The 25,486-nt window shown below is 42.5% G+C and overlaps 1 protein-coding gene across 1 annotated transcript in view; it reads left to right on the top strand.

Moving 5' to 3' along the window:
* ttll7 (tubulin tyrosine ligase-like family, member 7) overlaps positions 1 to 9,941 on the top strand; it is a 60,688-nt gene extending 50,747 nt beyond the window's left edge. Inside the window, exons 18-20 of the mRNA XM_028403927.1 lie at positions 696 to 856; positions 3,379 to 3,552; positions 9,386 to 9,941. Of these exons, the coding sequence (XP_028259728.1) occupies positions 696 to 856; positions 3,379 to 3,552; positions 9,386 to 9,506 (456 nt within the window). The 3' untranslated portion in view covers positions 9,507 to 9,941. The remainder of the gene's footprint in view (positions 1 to 695; positions 857 to 3,378; positions 3,553 to 9,385) is intronic.
* Positions 9,942 to 25,486: the final 15,545 nt, after the last annotated feature.

Below are 25,486 nucleotides of genomic sequence, written 5' to 3' on the forward strand. Positions count from 1 at the left end.
GACTCTTTGCATTACAAACACACACACACACACACACATGTGCGCAGACACAGTCAGATGGGCACTTCAGTAATGAGGAGTGAGGAATCAAAGTCAAAAGAGCCACAGCGCTGCACTCTGAGCGGGGTGAAATAAGAAAGAAGTGAGGAAGAGTAGGCAGTGAGGTGGGGAAGGATGAAAAATCGAAAAGGGAAGATGGAAGGCTGGCGCAGGTGTCCTTAGACCGCCCGGGAACTTCTGACACCTTTTCTCCAAGACTGACGTTGGTGCAGCAATTAGTCCTCTCCCATACTCTCCACTGTCTGCGCCAACACTTTTTGTCCTGCCTCTACCACAGACACACACACAAATGAGACATTGCTGCATGCACTCTTGCAAAAATGCAGCAATAAAACTTAGTTTAGTAGTGAAGTCTAATTATAATATTGTTTTTTGGACGTTTTGCCTGCACTACTTTTATTCATAAATTCAAGTTCTCTGTCACTGAGTGCATGCATTAGCCTCTATGATTGGTAATATTAAGGTAAGACAGAGAAAAAAGATACATTACACTTAGAACAAATGCCAACTCTCGCATATCAATTAGCAACACTGTCACCTTTTACACTGCAGCATTGATTTCTATCATTATCACATGCTCGAAATAAACCAGTTTTTTCTTTTCATCTCAACCTGTCACTCTCTCTGTCACCCAGGTGCTGGATATTGTACGTACCAATGTACGCTCGGCCCTGCAGCGGATCTGGAGGGAGCCAGACGTAGAGAGCCTCCACATCTACCGGGTTTTTAACCGTGTCTTCAACCGATTGCTATGGAGCCATGGGCAGGGCCTCTGGAACTGCTTCTCCAACACCGGGTAGGGTAACCTTTGCTGAACTTAACTTAAATTTTGCGCAAGTGTGTCTAGTATAGTCCCTTTGGCAGGAATAGTGTGCCTTCAATGATTCTTGATGTTCTGTTTGACAGAAGCAAACAGGACGAATGGGCCTTGTGCCTCTAAGCTGGGTTTGGGTGTAGCCATCTGACAAAGTTGACAACACTTTATAAGGGTCCAGCCACTATGGGACATGGGTGACAAAATCTAAATGTGACCAAATGTTGACTGCATATCAAACTTTGAATGAAGACTCATCTTCCAAGTCATGCTGAACAGCTCCCTGAAAAAAGGCTAAATTAATTGTTACAGTAGAACAATTACAGACCACCTGTAACACCAAAATATATGAAGTGGGAGTGATTGTTAAGTTGTCAGCTGTAGAAAGTTATGAAATAGTTTGGGGGTGTTTGATGCTTTTCAACAATCTGACAAGCATGTTTGTGTGCATAATGACACAGAGGTACAGTGGAGATGGCTGTCATCATTGCCAAGTCATTTTATAATATCTGTTTCAGTGGGTTTATTATCTCAGAATTCAGAAAAAAATGCAGTCAACAAAAACAAAAAACCCGAATAAAAAAATCAGTGCCTGTAATGTTTATTTTTCACTGTAGCTGATGACACCGAAATTGCTGCAAGTATTAAAAAAACTTCCCTGAATGAAAGGAGCTGTTCATGAACTGCAATTCTTCGGAATCAACACAAACAAGTGATCATGCTATGAGCCAATTACCACTTCATTCATTGCACTGTGTCTGTCTTCCATTTGTACAAGCAGAGGTCCATGTACCACACAATTTCCCCAAGCCCACCGTTCATCAGTATATCCGTTTAAGTGACAGCAGGGACAATTTGCCATTTCCGTTCAGTATGACTGCTGAAGAAATGCCGGCTGAATGACAGCGAATGAGTGACAGACCAACCAGACCCCACTGCACTTTCCTGAAAGCTCTTGACATGAAAGAAACATGTTACTGTGTGGAGACAGGGTGCAAATTAAGGTCACAAACCTGGGCTGTTAATCAGGACTTTTTCACAGGTGAGAGCAAGAAAAAAGAGGGGGGAGGGATGGAGGCTGAGAGAAGGTGAATGAAGGCCTCTTAGTTCCTGTAGTTTGAGTTGTTATCTGATACTCTGAAGTTTCATTGTGGCCCCTTTTCATTTATTTTCCTACTTTAAAAAGTGACAGAAAGTGGTTTTCTTTCAAGATAAGTCATTGCAGTTAAGGCTCACTTGAACGTGTCACACAAACACCTTTTTCCACCAGTGGCTCACAAAGGCGTTCCTACAGACATATAGTATAGTCTCTATCGCTGAAATACAGACATACAGCGAGACAGCTTCAGATGCATCATCATTTTTTCTCTGCCAAGTCACACATTAGCACTCTCAAAGAGACACACACATGCAGCACCACACACAGATATACAAGCCTGAGACAGCTGCTACTTTACATCTCTTCTGATGATCGAGGTGTGACCTTCTCACATCTCCTCCTCTCCATATTCTTTACAGTTCAGTTGTTCGGAGGCCGTGTTCCCCACGACACAGAGGGCTCAGGGGGTGTAACTTAAGTCCCTGCCTACAGTTCTCCATTTTCCTCCTCCCTTGCTTAATTGAGGAAAAGTGTGAGCAGCTGATAGGGATGAATGAGCTGATACAAGCGGAAAGAGAGAAAAAGAGGAACCTTGTGGTTGAGAAAAGGTGAAGAGGAGAGTGATGGAAAATAAGCTACAGCGGAGAGACAGGGTGGAGGGGTATTTGCTTGTGAGGATTAGCTTAGCCTAGCCTCAGCTACCCCCAGCATGCTGCACCCCATGTAGCCTTTGTCTGATCACAGCCAGCCTTGGATGATCCAACTAGCTTGCTAGCCTATCGTCTAGCTGCTCCCAACAGCGAGCCATGGCCCCAACATGGATGAACGCAACAGGGGGCCCCCGATGTCACATGGAGATGTCGAAGCAGTGCATCTCGAAAAGGCACACTCCAAATCCAAGTGAAGCCCCCTTCCTCGCCTCCCCTCTCCCCTCCGTCTCTTGTTTGATATTTTATCTAAGGGACTTAACAACAATCAAACGGCCTAGCAGCTATTGTGGGCGATGAATTCAACAGGCTTTGAAAACGACTTAGAGGAACAGAATTGAAATGCACACAGTTTTGAACCCTTTTAAAAGAAACACCTCCCATCTCCCAAAGGCGTAAAGAGGGGTAGACATCAAAAGTACCCCCTGGGGTTGTGTGTCTCAGTTGTTGAAGCTCTCACAGTCAGGGGTATGTCCGGGGTTGTAAAGGGGGTTAACTGTACTTGGATTTGTTTCATCCTTCCCCTGTGTGTCTCGCTGTCTTCCTGTATGTCTGGCTGCAAATGGATATGCACACACGCACAGCAAGAAGGCACACACACACGCATGTGCATAGACTTTGCATTGTACTTGTCTATTCCTGGTGATATCTGTGAATTTAATTTGAGTTTGTGTGCATGCATTCTCCTTCCTCTCCAGTTCATCGTGGGAGACCATCTTCAGCAAGAGCAGTGAGGTGGTGTCACCACAGGAGCTGCAGTGCTGCCGCCGGCTGGTCCAGCTGTGCCGGGACTGCCTATTGGTTGTCTACAAGTTTGTCTCCGAGTCCCGCGGCTCTTTGACCGGACTCAGCCCTGAATGGGATGACACCAGGTGAGAGGGCCGCATAACCCTTTCAGATCTCCCCACTGACTTCTTGAATTCCCCAGCATTTCTTCCGCAATAGATAGTCCATGGTACAGTAGGGAGGCTGGATAAGATTCAAGGATACAATTCAAGTGTGTGGTAGGTCCTGGGCTCAAGCTGCACTCAGCCGGTGTCCTTGTGCAAGATGTTGAGTTTTAGTGTTGATCTAAATTTCTGCAAAGCACATGTAAACTGTTGTTAAAGACACGGGTCACAGACCCATGAGTGGTTTATTTTCACAGTTAATTTTGTCCTAGTTTACTGATTAAGCTGGTGCACACCATATGGTCCTAAGTATCAAAACGTTAACATTACAAATAAGGGGCAATAAGTCCACTGGGGGGTTAAACATGTGTAAAGATAACAAGAAACATCCTTGATGAATATTTATTTTGGTGCCTCCCTCTCATTTTTAGGTCCAGGTGTAAAAGTGGTTAACACCAGAAAAGCCATTAATTTAAAACTCCCACCGTCAAAAAATCATTAAAACAAATACACTTTAAATCAACAGACGAGAAAACTTTGATTTGAAATTTCTACAGCAGTCCTCCGCCTCGGAGCCTTAGAGCCATCATCATCACGAAACCCTGATAAAAACAAACAAGCAGAAATCAGCCTTGTTCTATTTTTAAGGTCGATCCCTGCAGACAGCAGCTCAGGTTTGGAACGAGCGAACTTTTTAAATCACATATGCTTTGGGCAGGCAGAGGGGGAGGGAGCTGGGATGGGAGAGGGAAAGAGAGGGAGTGTGCTGTTAACAGGAAATAATGGCCCACAGATTAGCGCTCAGGTTAGCCCGGGGCCCCTCGAGGCCTGCTTAATTCAATTAGAGCCCAGATGAGTCTGTGCAGCAAATGACCTTACGCGAGAGAGAGAGCTCCTTTTTTCCTGGGGCCTCGCTTTACATGATTCATAACTCTTGCGCATATTTTAACAGGCTATCACTTTGCGCCTACTGTATAAAAACCTCAGCTGTTAAACAGGTATGTAGGCTCTGTGCCCAGTAAGAGCTAATTTGACTAATTTGACAGTTACTATTGATATGTTTATTTTGACATCAACATCATTTTTTCAGGTGACATATATCTTTTAAATATAATTGGATTTTTTGCACAAATTGATACCCTGTTGTAGCCATATATTTACAGTAGGTATCCTTGAGAGTCCCTTTAAGCATGCTTTGGTCTGTCTCTCCTTATTTCTTCTGTGTCTATATATGTCTGTGTAAAAAAGCTTTCCATTCGCTGCTGGACCAACCTCTACCCATGGCCCCACTCCTGCTGCTGTCGCTGCCGCTTCTTCTTCCTCCTCTTCCTCCGTCTCCTCGCCCCTCGATGCAGGTCTCTGCTTGGTTTAGTTCTGCTAAACCCCCCATCTTCCAGCACTGTCCCTATTCACTGCTTTCTGCAAAAAACAAAAATGGTTGCTTTACCTGCACAACCAACAGTCTAGCATGGTTTCCTCTCCTTTCCCTTACTAACATCATATTTGATTGATTAATTTAGCGTGAGAATGGGATGCATTATTTCCATTTTTTTTAAAACTATAAAGAGCTTGTGCAAACGGAACGTGATAGAAGAGGAAACATTTTGAGACTGTTTGGAGCACTATTGGTCAACACCGCAACCATTCTGCCAGCTTGCAGTACATCACCAGCCGATCACCCTGCTGCCACATGCTAAACTATGCCCTTCACTCAAAGCTTTTATCAAGAGCATCTTACCCTGAGTGCATATTCGGTACAAGTGGCCTCAGTGGGAACTGCGCCTCACCTGCACGGCATCAACCTAAGCACCACTCTCTTCTTCTCAGAAAATGGCTCAGCTTACATGGTGCGGTTTGCCGTTTCACAACACAAGTGGCTCACATCTCTCCATCAGGCATGCAAGGGGACAGTCGCAACCCACCACCACTTCAGATAGCTGAGAAGCAATTAGGATTATTTTCTCATTGATGCATAAGCTTTATATGAGAGGGTAAACTGTGTGTGTATGAGGGTGTGTGGGTGTGCATGCACATCATGTGACTGTTACACAACAATCATGCGTCCCTCTTCAGGGACTCACACTCTGTTAATCTCATACTATTTCTGCTGTATTCCCATCCAAATGTCAAGTAATTTTGAGGGATTCAACACTTCCCCTGTAAGAGACAGAGGACAAAATCCACAGTCCGACAAAAAAGAATTTCTAATAATGTCTTCCTGATAAAAACACACTTGTCAGACAGCTTTTTGTTGCATTTTTGCATGAAAATTTTCTGTTATATTAACAGTGCATCAGCAAGGACACACATAATAATGAAGGTAAAAAACTTCTGATGTACAAACATGCTTTTCAAGTAATGCTTGAAAAGACACAAATGGATAATGTAAACCTATCTTTCAAAGGTTTTACATGTAAACATTTGGAGAAAATGCCATTGTGTGAGCAAAGTGTAAATTGGTTCTGCGGTGATCACCCACATCTACAGTATATAAAAGATAAAATCCAGTGGATGTGTTGGTCATGCTTCAGTATACAACACTAGCTCACCTGCTAACAAAGAAAAATTGAAAACTCATTAATGAAACAAAAACTCTCAGGGCTCATTGACTAGTAAATTGGCCAGCTTGCTGCTTGAAAACAGCTTTAGTAAACAAGCAGATTATGATGTAGATAATGCCACATCCATACAGTGAAGCACATTAGTTGCACTCTATATTTCATTAAGAGTTCAACAAAAAGCCTCTATGCGGGTTTGTTAGACGTGTTTCCACATACATGACACAGCAAAACACAGTGCAACATCAAATCACAGGCTCAGGATGACTGCTCATGATCATATGCAGTGTGAGAATGCACCAGAGCAACAAGGTGCCAACTGCAATCCCTGTAATGGCCACAGAGGGCATTATAGGCATATAAAAGGTTCTGTATATTAATCACAATATAAGCCAGTTTATATTTGGCTCTTTTAAATCCCTATGCTGTGCTGTGTATAATATATACATAACACTTAACATAGATCTGTGCAGCCTCTGGCACACATGTCAAAGTCGGTCTATTAGTTGGTCTCCAGAGGGTCTCCATTGTTGACCACACCTGCCCGCTCTTGTTCAAGCATCCTTCCTGAGTGAAGAGCTCTGATCAGGTGTGTCAACAGCCTCATGGGTCAAAGGAAAGTCCTTCCGTCTGTGTGGGCAGATGACAAGAAGTAGCTAAATAGCCCCACTAATGACTTTCCTGTTAAGCCTGGAATTACTGTCAATACCCAAAGACCCTGACCCTGAATTTTCCCCTGATGACAAAAGTTTCAGATTCTATTAACTTTCATTTGTTTGAAAAGTGTGGAAGTAATTAGGGTTAATTGGGGTGTTGTTGAGCAGGATGTGGGCTGCAGATAACCTTCAAGCCTCTCCGTACCTCTTGGTTTATGATTGCGTCAGCTATGGCAGCAGTCTCCTTCCCTATCCTTAGTCATGGTATTTCATTATTTTTGGCTGGCCTCCTCTTAATTCACTGTGGCAGCTGCATCTCAATGGAGGACTTAAGATTTGCGTGAAAGGCCTGTCAGGAGAAACAGTGGTAGATTGTAGCTTTGCATGTATGGATTGGAGCGCAGAGATCCGTCTGCCTCTCTGTCAACTGATGGATTGAAGTAAAGCACAAGTGCATGAACAAGCCTCCCCCTGGCTTTCAAGCGTGCACGTTGTTGCCAAGACCTTCTTCATGATCAAAAGGAGGACGAACCTGGAAGATGTCGAATGAGGGTCCAATTAAATATAGCCTGCAGAGACAGCAGCCGCTCGGACGTGAGAAGCTCCCCCTCCTCTTTCTCATCCCACTCCTTGCCACTACCACCACAGTGGATTTTTTATGAGCTGAATATTCTCAAAGTGAATAGCAGAGGAGCTCATAAGAACACACACAACCCCCAATAAATGTTCAATATTTGATTTACTTTTTCTTCTCATACTTTTTTTTTCCTCGACTGCTATTTCCATGCCTCAGCTTTGGGTTTCTAACCTTGGAAGCAGAGTAGAGAAATCACCACACAAGCTCATGAACACAATCCCAATGGCTGTAGAATGACTCTAATAGAAGGGGGTTGATGGTAGATGAGGAGCTGAGAGAGAAGGAAAAAAAAAAGCAGAAATGTATGGTCACAGAGTCATGGTATGAAATGCCACTGCCAAGTCTGCACTTTGAGCTACCTAATGGAAACAAATGTAAAAGGCTGAAAGCAGAGCATATCCGGCCCACCTCTCTGGGGTTTGAGTGGAGAACATTGAGAGGAAGTGTCAGACTGAGCCATTGTTCATCGAGTCCAGTCACATATGAAGATGATCTGCTGGAGGGATACCTACGGCCCACTTGAAGCTGTTTCAAGGACACTCTCATTGGACTAAATCAAGTTAATTTGAATCCTCCCTAACTCTCCTGGGTCTGAGGCTGTGTTGAAACGGATGCCCTCAGCGACATGCCTTTTTTTTTTTTCTTTCCGGCCGACTTCAGAGGAAGCTGCTCAGCTAATTTGTCCAAGAGCTATTTCACAAGGAATGTGGGCTGTCAGAAAAAAAGTGTCCTATCTGCACCAGCATAAAAGAAGATATGATTTCTACACTTTGTAATCCTCAGCTCCAGTGGCTCCCTTTTGACTAGATTGTCACATCTTAAACACTTCCACAGGGACTATTCCTTTTGACCACTGTGCTCATTTAACTAAATGAGAATTAGATGTAGTTTTTTTTTATTAGACAGAGACCCTTGCTGTAGCAATTAGGTCACATAAAGTATGATATAATAATATGACAAAGTGAGCGGGGAGCTTCCCCAAAAATAAGTCACTGTTCAAACTGATTAGTCTTGAAGCTCTCAGACTGTCTCATGTCTTCCGAACAGAACCCAAACATTTGCATAACCTTCAGTTAACCTTGTCCAGGATCTGATCATCATCATCTGACATTGCTCTGACAACCATATCTGACTCATTTCCAGTAGCAAAGGAAGATGGGAGCAGGGTTCAGCCCCCTCCTTGACTCTATCTCAACCTGACGCTGGTTTCATTCTCAGGTACTGGAACGCTGTTAGCAGGAGCTGCCTCACTGCTCTGTCTCGGTGGAAGGTGTCATAGAAAAGTCTTAGAAAGGTACTGACGACTGTGCCTCGGAATGATAGGTGAGGATTTTCTGTTCATGATACCAGAAATGTAAGGGTCAAAGTTGAAAAGCCACAGTTGTCCTGAGAGATACAGAAAAAAGACATTTGCTTCTGTCAGAATGAGGCCTCTAATTAATCGTACGAGAAGATGCGGAATTACTTCATATAAACTAATTGAACAGGTCACTTGGTACCCACGTTAGCTGTGTCACATCAGTCCTTTGAATATATATCATTATTTCTGTGTAAGTTACACAAAACAAGACAGATAAAGTTGACAGAAAATGTCAACTTGGCCTGTGATGATATAAAACTGGCATTTTCCGTATATTCTCCAAGTTTTTATAGACATAACTCAACACACTTAAGATCATATGGATCTCAGAGGTCTTTTTTCTTTTTTTCTTTACTTTTTCTTTCTTCAAGGGCGGCGGTGTCATAATATCCTGAAATCACCAGCCCATTATTAAAGTTGAATTGTGAAAATGGAGACAGCCATTAATGGTAGAACCAATAAATGAGAAATTGGCTATATGCTGTCTCAGTGCCTGCTAAGGCGCCCTGACCTCTAAATTGTGACCTTTGCATGACTAATCCTCTCATTATGTTCATCCTTTCCCCCTAATCCCTCCGTCCCTCGCTCTTGTCCGTCTGTCCAGGTATCTGCTGCCAGTGACCTCCCAGTTCATCATGAAGTGGCCTTCGTCCAGCTTTGGCCGCATCTCCTCGGCCATGCCGCGCTCCCGCAGCCTTTTTGCCGCCAGGATGGGCCACTTCTGAGGTCACCGTGGCAACCCTGGCTTCTGACACCATGCCTTTTGACCTCAAACCCCCCTTCCTTGACTCTCACCCAGCCAAACCCAGATCTTAGCAATCCCTGGATGGATCTGAATCTGGTGCAGCTCTGGACACCGCATGGGGCCTCACCCTGGCCCAATCCTCTTGTGGAAGATCAACAAAGCAATTGGGATTGCTAAAGGGCGTAGTTCATGTTTTATTTGGTTTGGCCCTGCTCAGACCAGCAGACCAGCATCACCCTCAATCCCTTCCTTCACCCCTGTTAACACCAGACGATGGGTTCACCCTTCTTTTGTCATTGTAATTGCTGTATTATATTCACTTGTACAGTTACAAGTCATGGTACTGTAAAAGGAAAGAATAACAAATACTAAACAATGCAAGGATTATTTATTTATGTACTTATTTATTTTATAAGGTATTCCATGAATGCAGTGAATATTGATGCAGAGTGCAGATACGGAATCAAAGCTATCTCACATTTGAAGAAGTGGATGTAAAAAAAAACAACAAAGCTTATTTTGTCCGGCTGTAATGAGTTGTTTTTTTTTCTACGTTCTGAATTTAATTTATATTTATAACTTATATCAGAGACTTTATGTTTATAATGGTCATCATGTTGTAATCTTTGCAGTTCAGATTAACAGTAGAGAGGTGGTGCGCAGAGGACTCATGTTAAATCTTTTGAATGCTAACGCTTCATGTTTTACCTGTGTGATATTAAGTGCAGCGCTATTAAGCAACATAACGTTTAGAATGTCAGTGTAGTGAAGCCAAGCCTCTTTGCCTCATAGAGAAGGAGATGCCACAGTGTGAAGAGCCAAACTCTCTGCTCTCACAGAGCACCTACCAGGTCCTAAATATGCACTTTGTCTCAGAAAGAGAAAGTGGCTGCACAGTTGTAGTGTTTGCATGATTAGAATTTAGTCCCTTTAGAGCCAAATGTAGTGGTTAGATGGAGGAGCTGCGTTTGGAATATACTTGAAGTTTGTGTTGTCATTCATTATAGTGTCTTTGTGTCGGCTGCACTCGAAGGAAGACACTTTACTTTTTGCATTTGTCGTCTTGATGTGTTAACAAGGATGAGTTGCACGATTTAAAGATTGTTCAGCACGCCGAATGACGTCAGCTCAAATGTACTGTAACAGCAGTAACTTGCCTAGGATGAGCTGCTGGAGCCTTCTTTATCCCCCCACTCACTGCGCTGTACTGTAGGTACAAGTGCCAGGGATATCATGGATGTGCCAATAATAAACACATCTGCTTCATGTGTTCAGTTGGGTTTTATTTACGGTTATTGTCACAAACTTCTGTAGGATCCCAGTTCAAGTACGATATGTTGATAGATAAAAAACAGTGTTATATGTTTAATAGTTTGCGTGCTCTGTGTTCGACCCCATGAGATGATGATTAGGCTTTTAAAAGTGGGACAGTGTGAATTTTTCTCTAACAATCTTATTTTTTTTCACTATTCCCCTATATACTGAACATCAATTTACAATGCCAAATATGTTTGTTTTGCTTGATTTTATTTGTGTTATTGACTTTTCATTATGAGATTTTTAATTTTACATAGCAATAAAATGTTTAAACAAATATTTTTGTCACTTCTTTTTCTTGCATTAGAAATTTTTCAGGCTGTTTTTTGTTTTTTTTTTTTACACTATTTTCAAACTGGCAGTTAAGTTTATTCTTTGAATACGCAGACAGCTGCCCTCAGGCTGACGCAGGAAAATACAGACAGAGAAGAGATTTCAAGAGCTCGCATGACCCAAATTAAAAACAAAACAAAACTATTTTAGTAGTGTTAGAATTTATAGGACTTCATAGACCTATGTCAGACTAGAACTTTAATGTGACAGTATGTAATCTAACAATTCAAATGTGCTGCAATCTCCTTGAAAAAAAGCAGCAACATTAATATTCATTTTTGATTTTTTATTTCAATAATTCAGTAAAATAACTGTATTATTTTAGCGGATACATACTTTATTTTCTGAAACCACAACAGTCCTTATGCAGCCACTAGCTACACGGGCGCCCACTGTACATGTGCTTGAAAATCAAAATTACCACAGAAACTGCTCAAGAGAACATAATAACAAAGTTGTCAGATTGCATCTTTGTCTGTGTTCACTGACGACACCTGGAACCACCACACATCCCTCACATCCACAAGAGGTGCTACAGCTTACACTGACAACACACTGCAGCTCTGCCTCTTCTAACATACAAACAGGCACCTAGTCCTGCACGTCAGCTTGTTGAATGAGCGATCAAACAAACACTCACCAGGGGAAAAGTGCACTGCTGATGTTGGTATGCGGGCTAAACAGCTAATTAGCTGCTCAGCTGCAGCACATTAAAAAGCATGTAAATTTACCTGTGCGTGTCACTTGGGTCCGGTTAGATGCTGATGTGATCCTCAGTATTCAGTAACAGCACAGCGTCTGTCCATGACATGTAGGCTCCAGCACAGGTTTCTTTACTTTGTCTCTTGTTCCCAATGGTGTAACACCGGCTCTCTGCCAGCTGCTGCCAATCCAGCACTAGCATGGATAACCCGTTCCTCCAGTCTGTGGAGAGGAAAAATATCATTTTAATTATACATAACTATTAGCAACACATATAAAGTGCCACGTTATTGTAGAAATAAAGAACACATGACTGTGATTTCAGTTTCACTTTAAGGAACTGAACCGATTCAGTGTGATTTATGATAAATATGCAGCACAGACTGCACCAAGTTCAAGCTAATTACTGCAAAAGATATCCTTTAAAGTCATATAATTTTTATTTAGCTCTTTTGCTGAATTATATACTTTGGTTTCCTCACAGTCCATTAGCAAACCCTCAGAGGCCTGTGCTGGTCCAGAGGATTGGAACATAAGGTATAAATAAACGTGAAGTGCAGGCACTTGTATTAATATTCTGCAAGTAGCTGTTTTGTATGGTATTTTTAAACTATTAATTACCTGAGATAGTATCAAAGGATTTGTGAAAAAAAATAAACTGGCAAAATCAAGCAGAACTAATTACAAACACTGAATTTAAGTGCTGCTTAATGGTTTTAAAACTTCCTGGCCATCCGATATCCATTACAGAAGCAGTTGTTGGGCTATCTGGGTCAAGCTCAGAGTGATATCACTTTTCACAGCAGAGGCCCCCGTGGACAGGTGACACTCCTGACCTGTCACTCACCACAGAAATGGGAGTGTGTTACCAGCAGCTCTTTCATGTTCTATCTTGACCCGAAAGCCGCCTTGCACTGATGTGTATGTACATGCCTGTTGGTTTTATTTAGACCTGCACCAGCAGCATCCCCTGTATGTTCTTGTGCTCCTTCTACCCCTCCCCCTCTCCTTCCTGTCAGCAGAAGAAGTGCAGGGCGTGACCTTGAGGCCCTCTGGCCTTGGCCCCTGTAACCAGGCGAGAGCAGGGGCAGTGACTGTCTGGCACTGTGTGCTGTCCAAAAATATCTCTCCCAGCAACGGGGCTGCACTGTTCTGTCCTGACCTTTTTTACTCGTCACTCCCTTCATCCCTCTTCCACCAATTCCTCCATCCCTCTCTCCCCTACCTGTGTGTGGTCCAGGCAGCTTTACAGCCAATGTCCAGACTTTTATTTTTTTTACCAACACCCCGATGACCCAGTTTCAGGGCCCTAAGCCGACCTCTCCAGCTTGGAGAGCGAAAAGCGACTGGGAGCTGTGTGAGAGGTGGATGGTTCAGATGAGATAAGGAGGCACACTCGAGCAAAACACAGATGGCCAGGCTTCAAATCTGCTCTTAATCCACTATTTCAAATGACATGGAGGGAAAAGAGCAGCTTGGTTTATTCTGTAATTATGACTGGCTGAGCGAGGTGTCCGGAGGCTGCCCTCCTTTTCCCTTCTACCAAAGCTTAAAAAGTGTACCCTGTAGTGCTCGGTGCGCTTTCAAATGACAAAAGTGACCTTTCTTATCAGACAAATATTGCCTGTGTACAACACGGTGTGTGTCGGTACGGATTATGTAGCTCTCCTTCCCACTGTGTGTGTGATGGCAGCATGCAATGTATCGTACAACGACGAGCCAAAACATTACGACCACCGCTGTTGGTCCTTCGCTCGCTGCCAGCAAAGCTCCACCTGGCAATGGCAAGACCTTTGTGGCCTTGTGGTTTCTGGCATCAAGGTGTTAGCTGCAAATCTAAGGTGTGAGATGGAGCTTATTCCCGCTCTCACAACTTCATGGTTTGCCCCACGTCAGACACACAAGCTCTGCCATTTCAGACACGCTCCACCACGCCATAATGATCTGATGCCGGGCCTCTACACCTGCTTCACTTCGCTGTTTTATGCATCCCAGTTCTGTGAGTAGTCCAAATGTTCTGGCTCATTGGTATATGTGTGTGTGTTAGGAACAATTACATATGTTCATTATTATGTTGTATTCATTTTTCAGTGTGTATGTGTAAGTGTATTCTCATAGGAACACATTCACTGTCAGCCACTGCAGTGCTGTCTCTGGTGCAGCACCTTGTTTACAGCATCTTTGCTCTCAGTGGGGGGTCCTACATGTAACCGGCACATAAACCAACAGATAAACACCAAGAAGCCTGGACGATCTTCACTCAGCTCATCCCAGTGACTTATGATATTTATTTACTTAGTAAATATATTTACAGAAGAAGAAAAAAGGAGTGGGTGTGAAATAATTAGCATGTAGCTGGATGTATGTGAGAATCCTCTGAACAGAACAAGGTGACACTTGATTCTGTGTGAGGAGCTGCTGGCAGCTGTGGACGTGTTTCAGGTGTGACCACAGGCGCTGAGATCTGACTGGTTTACATTAACTGTAATAAAGGATAGCTTAATGTAATGCTAACCTGACCTGTTTACTCTAAAGGAAAGATTCAGACTCCACATGTGACTTGGTTTTGTGGTATCAAATTATGAATATGATTTTTTAATACTATATATCACAGGTAATTAAATATCAAATTTAACAGATGAGATTTTTCCTCCTAATGATGTGAAGAAACAGATTGTGTGTAATGACACACACTTACAAAAGCACTGCTCATTGTGTCACCTTATTCAGCACCCTAATCTTTGTCCTGTTCCTTTTGATCCATCAGGCATATCGTTCTGTATTTTTTTTGTAATCATGTTTATCAGTTTTTGTGCTGAGCATGCAGCTTTTTTCAGCTGCTCCCATATAAACACACCCGCTCAGACACCTGGGAGCTGTGCAGTGACCACTGGCTGCTATTGGGTGCAGTGTTGTCACATGACTCCTCACAGCGGGGTGCTCGATGGGGGTGGTAAGTTTCTCATTCACCTTCCCTGCCGGATTTTTTACATGCATGCAAATTTAAAGTGGTGACCTTCTACTCATAAACCCACTTCACTAACCTTTATGGACCCACAGAACCCAGCTGGGCATACTTGTGTGCAGGGCCGCTGAATCAGACTGCACTGCACCACCTCCAAATGTTAACCTTGGTTACAACACTCAAGGAGCCTACTGTACTTTGTTCCAGCCACAGGGGGTTATAGATGAGCACAGTTCTGCATATGGCCATCATTCACAGCCCTGGGCTCCCCCTGAGTGTGTGTCTTGAGTGTGTGTAACAAATGGAGCTGAGCAGAAAAGGTATTAATGTGAGGGAACAAGCCCTGTAGTGGAAGTACAGCAGGAAGTCACTTTCCCTCCCATATGGCCTCTAACAAGATGGAGAGGAGAAGGCAGATGTGAGCGGTGGTCTGCACCTCCGCTGGTTGGATTAGCACTTCTGATGGGAGAGAAGAGAAGAGGACGATCCTTGGCGCAGGCTGTCATTCTCTCCTCTCGTTTCCCCCCCTTGTCTCTCCATCCCCCTCCCTCATACATCTCCTCGCCTCCTCTGTGATCATTGCTCTCTGCCCCTCGCTCTGCAGCGAGTGTGAGAGGGGAGACTCAAAATGAGAATAAATGAGGTGTGGGGAAGGCGTTCGGGCAGTGTGCCTGTTTGTGTGTGTGTGACTGTGCATGCATGTACCTGCCTTCTACAGTGTTCAGATCTCTTCCTCTGCTGCAATGTCTAGCTGTGGAGCCAAAAGACCGTCCAGGGACTCTTCATCCACTTGCTGCTGAGTGCCCCAGGGGATGGATTGAGCCTTGCAGGCTGGGATATTATCAATACAGTCCCTCCAGGCAGCCTGGGAGACAAGAGACAGAGCCACTGACTCACTCTGCCTATTAGTCTACTGCTGAGCATCAGTGTAAGGGGGAACAGCTGGTTTGACTGCAACCTCTGCCAACTAGTCCTCCATCTTTACCTCCTCCTTACCTGCTCAAAGTCTGTCTCAAAGGCTGCCTCAGTCTCTGCGGTCACTTTGTTTGTGTCCTTTTTCCTTCACCATTGTCAAGTTCCTGTCCCCTCCCCCGGCCTTGCTCCTTGTCTTACTGATCACTTTATTAGCTTCACACCATTATTCCACTCTTTTCTTGTCCATTCCCTTGTCTTTGATGATGCCACGATACACCTACACTCACACTCCTGTAATTACACATGGTCTCTTCCCTTTAAAAGCTTTATTTTGTGGATTTTTTTTTAGTTGCCCAGTCTCACATCGCCATCACTCCTTCTGCACTTCAAATCTCCATCTCCACTTTGTTTCAGAGTTTTTTGATATTCCATTTGTGTAATGAGGAGGCTGACCTTGTATTTGCACTTCTGAAAACTGCAAATAGATGAAATCAACCAACCAAACCCCGAGCACTGACTGAATGCCAGAGAACTCACTGTGAGGTTTCTATAGAAAACAGCTTTTTTTTTTGCCTTTTCTACATAATGTTAATTCACTGTTCAAATTCAAATTCATCTGTCCCAAAAACATCTACTGTACCTCCATGGAAAAATGTAGGCAATTCAGATTGTTTTTCGCTTTCCAGCCTATCATACGCATAGCTTCATTACACAAGGGTGAAGGACTGCTTTTTAACATGTCTTATAGCCTCTGTTTGCCTTTAAGGGGACAATGAACACATTGTCATTTATTTAAGAGGTGAAGTATTAATTTAAGTCATATTTGCATCATCTACCGAGATGCTATCTAATCTTTTGTTTTATTTTTTTCATCTCGTTGCTGCCAACAAGTCAAAATCCAGATTATGTCCAATCTTTACTTCACTTCTAATGATTCACAGATCTGCTTGCTGTTCCTGCACAGAGGAAACTAGAAAAATCCTCCACACAAAACCACAGCTTAGCCTCTGGAGCCAGCAGCCATTTTGAATCCCTCTCAGATGACTTAAACAGCCATGAGTGTGACCTCATCTTTAAAAAAAAAACTGAGGAATTTAAGGAAAATAGTGAACCTTAGTGAACCTACAAACCTCTTAAAGCTGGAAGCTTTCTCCAAATCCTACATCTGCAATCCCTTCATCTTTCCTCCACTTCACATGTCTGACGGTCTGTGTTACAGCTCCACAGTGTTTCCTGCAACAATAAGACAGAAGTGTTACTGACGTCACAAAGAGTTTTTCTCCCATAATTCATAACTGCCAGTTTGATTCTAAACTCTTGTTTGTCTGCAGTCACATTCTGTCTCTTCTTTTGTGTACAGGCATCTATACAATGTTTTGCATTCTCCTTTCATTTATATGTGTTGCAACATACCTCTCAGCATTCTGGTAATTTAGGCTGAATTCAGGTCTGTTTTTTTTTTTAATAGCAAGGATTTGTAAGATTAGACTTCTCAGACATGGAGCAAGATTTGTGTGTCACATGTGTTTGAGTGTGTGTGTGTATTATGTGTTCAGGCAAATCAGCGTTTGTGTTTTATTGGCAGTGCAGTAATTTTGCATGAAATCACTTCAGTAAATATAGCTGTTATCTTGTTCCCATTATGCCTCAGAGAGCCAGTCTTTTGAAGATGACATTTTAAATATATGTACCCAAAGAAGATACGCGCCACTCAAGGTCCCTCAAACTTCTGTTTCCTTTCAGTGTCGCATCGCAACTGCTCAGAATACTTGTGAAGTTGGTACATCAAAGTACCTTACATAAATCGATGACTAAAAGAACTTTCTTTCAAATGTGAGACTGACGTTAATTAGCCTAGGTACTCAACGAGAGCAAATTGTTCTAGAGTATCTGCATCTTTTTACCAACTGAACAAGCTCAGTTTTCAATAATTAGCAGAGCATTCTCTGAGCGTCTGCAACTAGAAAATAATTGGCTTCTCACACTGCTGCTGAGCCTTCGTCGGTTTCTGTTGCTTCATCCTTGAACTTGATTCCTTGCCTATATGCTATATCATTCCAACGCTAATTGACTTTATCACCATGAAACACTGCATGATAAAAGTGATATATAATTACACAGAACCTTGTACGATATAGCCTTCTAATAATGTCAATCATAAACATATGTGTGACTGACAGTGACACAAATAAACAATCACTAAAGACTTGATTACTTAGCTTCTTTTTCAAATGTGCGAACTACATTTCCGAAGCTACACATTCAGATTGTTTCTTTTTTTAATAGCGTTAGTTATATTAAAGGATAAATGCATAATTTTCAAAGTAATCCGAGCAACCAATCACAACATTCAGTCAGTGTAAAGTCGCTACAGTCATCTTTAGAAAACAACACCAAGAAACATGCACCGCTTTTTGTGTATACATTCTTATGTAAACATTAACTAATCATTTCTTCCTACTACACAAATGCTGGGTGATCTTTTAAACATATGTTGATGTAAACACACTGCATGACTCCAAAGAAATGATTAAAAATGTCTACAGTGGCAGTGCAACTGTGTGTTCACGCTGTGCCATCATTTTCTACAAAAGTGACTTTCTTAAATTAAACAGACAAAGGGTCTGTTGTTAATAATAACAGGCCCTTTAAATCAATTTAGTTCAAATGTACTCCAAGAAAATTAAATAATGAACTCTACATTTTTAGCTCCACATTGAAGGATCCTCAATTTGCCCATCAGAACCATTTAATCAGTGCAATTTATTAATCAATCTCTTAAACAGCGACATCCAACAAGACTGCAGCAGCAGTGTGGTTGTGCTAATTATGAAATGTACACAAGCTATATTTCAGCTTTCAAAAGATGACACGCACACACTGCAACTTACAATTAAGCTGATGAATTAAAAGCATTTCTGTTTGGGGCATGTTGAGTATTTTACGCCAGTGAGAACCAGTGCAGAGGCAACACATGAGTGAGTTATTAACAGGATATGACTGGTAAAGTTCTGTGTTGATCGTGGTGCCAACAAATCCACAAGAAAAACAAAAAAACAAAACCAACAAAGATTTGATCCTACCAAAAAAAACAGATGTCTGAAAACATCATGTTTTGAACAGGGAGGATGAGCATGAGCATTTCTCGGCTAGGATCAGTTGCCAGGCAACCAGTAGAGACACCAGGAAGCTGCCAGCCAAGAAACACTGCAGCTCATAACCAAACTGTAAGATGACAAACTGCTGTTGGTGGAAAAAACAGAGCAGCAGGTAGATTTTCACAAAATGTATTTTCTAATATGTCAACCTGTTCTGTCAACCATACCGAGCATCATCGTGTGAGAGCACGCTGCTTCCAATAAAATCCTTCTCTCACATTGCTCTTTTAATACTGTATACTTTAATACTGTACCATGTAGCTGTCCAAATGTTTTGTGGAACACATGGGCTGAGTAGGTGTTCAAATCTACTCAGTGATTCAGGAACTCACACGGGTAGGATGCCAGCCTAATGGGTAAGGGTGTCAGAACAACTCTAGCCTGGGGCATCTGGAGTGAGTCTCCATCAGCTGTAGGAGCAGATTTCTTGCATTAATCTGTCACTGGAGGATGAATGACCGGATTAATAAACCTATTTCTGTTCTCTTTTGTCATTGAGGAATATACTATGTGCGCTATAGGCTGTGCAGCTCCAGGAAATGACAGTTCTGGTTTGCAAAGTTTGCTCTATTAGAGGGACGGCAAGTAGGCGCAACTTCACTTCACAAAAAAAAAAAAAAGGGGTGAAAAAAAATTCAATAGGATTTTAAAATATGCCACATTAATTTCAAAAGCCTCACACAGACTTAAATGTTACAGATCATCTAAGGTTTTCAGCGTGCTAAAACTCCAGTGATGGTGGAAAAGCAAAAAATTGAAAGAGCTGCCTTGAACCTTGAACCGCGCTCTTCAAATGTATGCAATAATGGATAATTAATCCCAGTCCTCTTCTCTCTGTTTTAACCTTGTGATCAAATGCACTCAGCAGTTTCACTATTTAGGGAGAAAAAGAAAAGACTCGAAGGAAGAAACAGAGACAAATAGTTGGCTTTATCTAAAAGACAGATCGAGAGACAGATGGGGAGCAATAGATTTTTTTTTTCTTTTCAGACAAGCAAACACGCCAATACACAAGAGATACACACGAGCGACGATGCCAATGCAACACTGCAATCATAAAAACACACTTTGATGTGTCACGTTTAAAAATCTAGTCGTCAACCACACGCCTGATTGTGTGTGTGTGTGTGTCTCCACTTTGAGTTCAGAGCACCAGAGACAAATCACTCGAAGCAGGACAAACTTTTAATGACCTATCAGAGGTCTGATGTGTGCCGCCTCCATAGCAACGACCCGCCGCTCTGTATCGACTTTCCTCGAGGTGACGGGATCGTGATTTCCTACCAGCTGGAGGACCGCTGCCACGTGCCACGTTTGTGTGTTGACGAGTAGCAATACATACTAAACATGCTGCTGACCTTGCACAGTGTCAGACAAGCTGGGAAGAAGTGGGAGGAGGAGACGGAGAGATTGTTTGAAAAGATGTAGTTACAGTCAACAGAGGTCATGAGGTCACGAGAAGGTGCAGCAGACATGGTGTGTCATTGTTTGTCAAATGTGATTTCTTTATATCTTTCTCTAACAACACATCCTCATGCATGAATGATAGAACATGTAGATTCATAGCCAACAGCTTCAACAACACTGTAGGTCCTATTCACACATGCAATGAACACCACACATTGTCCAGCCTGTAACATGTGTGGGAGCATGAACTCAGCCACACCACATCTTTAGCCTGCAGGCTCCTATAGAACTACATCCACTTCATATCAGACAATGTGTGAACACAGCAGGTAGGGCATTCTTGGCGAGCGGCTGCAAGTGTTCACGATTATTAATAGTGAAACACTTTAACTGCTCCTCATATACTCCTGTTTATGTTTGTGTTCATTCAAATACACATACATTTGCAAAAACCTTCTCCTCTGCTGCCGCACGCTCTGGTGAGGTGCATCAACAGCCACAGTGTGTCTCTCCTGTGTGATCAGGACAAACTCTTGAGAATCTGTCTAAATAAAGATCATGTGTAAAAATGGCTTTAACAAACATTCTGCTGCAAATATGTGACCTGAGGTAGAGAATAGCAGACAGGGTTTCCTAGTTTCCTAGTCCTAATTTGTTTTGCTTTGCAGTTTGGTTACATTTAAACATTCAATCTATTTGATTGGTACAATTTGGATTACAGCTTTTACACATTTATTACGTTTCAAGGCAAAGTTACTTTCTTGAAACCCCCTGCCTTATTTATGATCTCTCTGGCAAAAGAATTACCTCTGGGATTAATAAAGTTTTATCTTATTTGAGGTAGATGGTCATTAGCCGGGTACAATGTTCCATGTGCAACAAGCTTCCATGCCATTTTCATGAATACCACAGGGACAACCAAGGCCCCCACTGGAAAACTTGACAAGCACTTACTGACACATGAGCATGCATGGCCACATTGACCAATACTGTTTTTTTCTGGTTAGTACAAGCTGGTGTCTTATCACAGAGAGGACAGTCAGTAGGATGCATGAAAAGTCTGTACACAGAAAAACTGTGTCCTATGATGTCTTTGTTTAAGTATGCTCCGGACATCTTTATCAGACAGACAGGATGACAGGAAATGAAAGAGTGCGACACGCAACAGTTATCCCCAGCTGGATATGAAATGAGGGCGTCGTTTTAAAGTTGAGATTGCATATGTTTAATCCACCGTCTCAGGAGATACTGTAGAAGCTAAATCCTTCAGTACTCATCCGACAAAACTTTAAACCGCCACACAAAACCTCCAAAAAGAGCCGCAACACAGCACGAGTGTGTGACTACTGTCTTACCTGTGGCTATGTGGGTGTCAATGTGTGCCTCAACGTGTGTACTACATTTCATGTACCTGAGTGTGTGTGCTGTGTCACTCTGTGTGTGTGTGCATTTCAGGGAAAACAACGTGCCCTCTTAGAGCAACTGAAAGTGGATGAGCCCGAGGGGCCCGTAGGGGTTGGTAAAAATAGCCCCGAGGCTGATTAGGAGCGAGGCGGCAGGGGGATTTTAAAAACCTGCTCATTACCGCACCTGTACGGCCTCTTTAAGTAGCCCTTCTGCAAAGCCCAGCTGCTCACATCTGCCAAGAGCTGCTCGCCATGCCTGTAAACTCCTCTCACACATCCTCCAGGGGCGGGACATCACAACGCAAGACGACGACAACGGAGGGTAAAATCTCTGGCCTCAATACATCCTAACATAAAAAAAGTAACTTTGTCTATGCTAAAGTGGTGTTCTTGAATTTTTAATAAGCTCCTCATTTCACTGTTACCATTCTCAAGCAACACAGGAAAGTTTCCTGTTTAACCTCCAAATTAAAAGTTGGGTTGATCAAATTTTAGGCCTCTTGTTTTCTCTCCTGCACAAGCTATCAGAAAAGTTTTATGTCCTACAAGACTCCCCACACACTGAAATGAAAAACTGACAGTGTCTAGAAGAAATAAAATGACTTACTACTCCTTTAAAACAATAACACAAACAGCTCCAGCATGGTTGATTAAAGTTGTCCTCTGTAAAGGGTATACAAACTCCCTGAGAGCAGTGCTTGGCGCCGTTATTGAACCAGCAATCTGTGGGGTCTGAAGAGGCTACGCCCCTCTGTCAAAAGTACTGCTATGAAGTCTCAGCCTGCCCTGACCCCGGTTGACTCCCATCAGCCCTCCTGCTGGGACAGTAAAACAAACTAACCCCCCATAGACAGGCTGTTTAGAAATGCACTGAAGGCTGTCCCTGGATGCCTTTTGGAAGGGAGAGCTAGAGGAAAAAGATAGATACAGGAAGAAAAACAGACAGGCAGAGAGATGAGACTCTGAGTAAATGAAAAACAGCTTTTATCAGTCTAACAAATGTAATCAAACATTTCTTGTTAAATATCAAAAATGTTTTCATACAATACCACGCCAGATGTTAAAAAACCACACAGAGAGGTGTTTTTCCTGTGTTTGGATTAGAGCAGTTTGTTGCAGCAATTGAACAGGGATTTTTGATTTTTCATGTTTGGACACTGATTGAAGTGAAATAGTTGGATATTTGGTTCCTGGCATGAGATTTGGCAAACAGCTGGGTTTGTTTGGATTAGGTTCAGGATGTGGTGGACTATTTGCTGCTGCTGCCGCCATGTTTTCAGCTGTTTGGCTGTTTCTTTTCCAGTCATTTTAGATTTTCTTTTAATCATTGTAACCTATGTGCTATCTGCATACAGACATCCAAGAAAGCAAGACTAGATTGTTATTTTATTACCCACTATTTGTGAAACTGCACATTTTTTCCAATATTCTGGTTATTACTGCAAAAAATGACTCCCTTTTCTGTGTGATTTTTACATTTTCTAGCATTTGAATGTCTAAAGAAAAGTGACAGCAATTGAAGGGCACATACTGAAAGTCAGTCGCCCTTGTGTAAATCCACATATGTATATTTTCTGAGCGGTTTCACATGTTTATAAATATCTGTATTTGACCGGTGAAGGACAGCTGAATCTGGTCACCCTCAACCACCACACAGATTTACGTGACTCCTACACATTCCTGACTGAAACCTGCCCAGTACAATTATAGTCATCTTCTTTTTGCCCTCCACATGTACGCACACATATACGCAGAACGTACAGATAGGTATGCACATTCACATACGCCTCCTTGCATACGAGTGTCAAACACAATCCTTCCCTCCTTCAATCCACCTCCCATCCTTTAATCTTTTCCCCTTTCTTCCTCACACACACACCAGCCACAGCTGTATGCTTTCACCTAATCCCGCTGTCCTCTCATGTTATAACAGCTCTGAACCCGAGGCCTCAGAGAGAGAGAGGGGGTTCACCCACACCATGTTTTCACAGGCTGCAGCATCTGGACCTGCAGACGTCACTCCTACGGTGTCCTGTTTGGGGTCAAGGACACATTGGAGGATCACAAAAAAAGTCGCCATATATCACTTGTTTAAGATAATATACTCTATAAGAGGAGAATGAATAAGTGATGATATAAGAAGATGTTGGGAGTGATGCTTCGAACTCTTAGCAGGGCAACTTGCAGATTTCCTTTACTGTTCTTTCTAGGTATTGTTTGCTCTTTATACATTATAAAATTGTGTAAAAAAACAGGCTGTGTATATTGCTAAAATTACTTACTGTCTTGCTGATCTTTGCAGCTTCTGTTTTCTCTCTCTCGCACTGTTTTTCTTTTATCTCTTTATTTCATTGCCTCTTCCATCTCTGTGTCTCCCTCTTGGATCACAGCCCTCCTGACCTGCTTTGTCCAGAGCACGCAAACATATTTTCTGTGATGCCTGCCAGCTGCCCGGCTTAGCTTGGCTCACCCTAGCTCAGCTAAGGCTTCGGTTTTTCTGTTGACCAGTGCTGAACCGTCTGGCCTCGCTGAAACAATCAGATGGTCCCCAGCCTTTTCCAGGCATTTCCTGGGTCACCTGAGCAGCGTGCACCCCTCCCACCCATACATCCTCGGACTCCCAGCCCCTTGCTGGCTCTTCCGGCCTGGTTTGGAAGGTCCTGAGAGGGGTCAGAATGGCCTGGTGCGCAAGTGGGACCCATACTGTGGATATTTATTATTTCATTTAAGTCCTCCCTTTGCTCTGGAGAGTAGAGGGACCACTGATGTCTAATGGAGGTTGAAGGATAGTTCACGGGGTGACCATGTGAACTGTTGATCTCTGAAGCAGGGCTGTGTGTGTGTGTGTGTGTGTGTGTGTGTGTCTGTGAGAGTGCTCTTAAAAAAGCCCCCAGAAGAGTTTAGCAACTATGACTTTATATGACATGATAAATTCAGAAGAAACGAGCAGAAGGAGCAGCCATATTGGAACATGTGGTCACAGCCAAGCAGTTTGGGAGAAGGATGAGCTGTGCCTTTAAGTAATTGCATCATCTATTTTGTGTTGTTTGGGAACACTAAAACATGTGCAGAAACACCTTTAAACACACCTTCCCCTCAATCAAACAATATTATTGAAGAGAATTGTTGTTTTTTTTCTTTTCTTTTTTCCTCTTTCCTATCAGTAATAACAACTGTAAATACCCAGGAACTCTGAGGACTAATGCTGAATTTGAGCAGAAAATGTAAGATGGTTCCTCGGTCTAATAGTAAAAAATGTAGTAATATGCCATTCATTTATGCCAATTGTCTCGTCAAATTATTCAAAACATCCCTGGTCAGAGCTTTACAGCAAGGTCTCTCTTAAAGTTCCTTCAAATGTGACTGTAAAAAGTGGCCTTCTTTTTTACTAAGAGCAAAAGATTCAGTGTGCTCGAGTGATGTTGAGTTATTTTGTCAAGCGAATACAGCAGCCTTCTTTTTTATAACCTTAACAGAAGAGAAATACACTTGTGTAGTGGCAGATGGTCACTCACATGGGAAATCCTGCGTAGCCTATGTTCTTTGAAGGATGTGGTCCCTGAACACTTTCCTCCTTTTCTCACTTCAAATTATATACACATATTTTTGGACAATTTTCTTTGTGGGTCATAAAATAACAGAGTTTGATGCAAGCATTCAATAGTGTCCTTAAGACATCTGTGTTTAAACACAAATTTTCTGGGTAAAGAAACAGCAGTTTATGTATATACGTGTCTGTATTTGCGCACATACTTTA

Source organism: Parambassis ranga, chromosome 4 (assembly GCF_900634625.1).
Source record: "Parambassis ranga chromosome 4, fParRan2.1, whole genome shotgun sequence".
Taxonomy (NCBI): domain Eukaryota; kingdom Metazoa; phylum Chordata; class Actinopteri; family Ambassidae; genus Parambassis; species Parambassis ranga.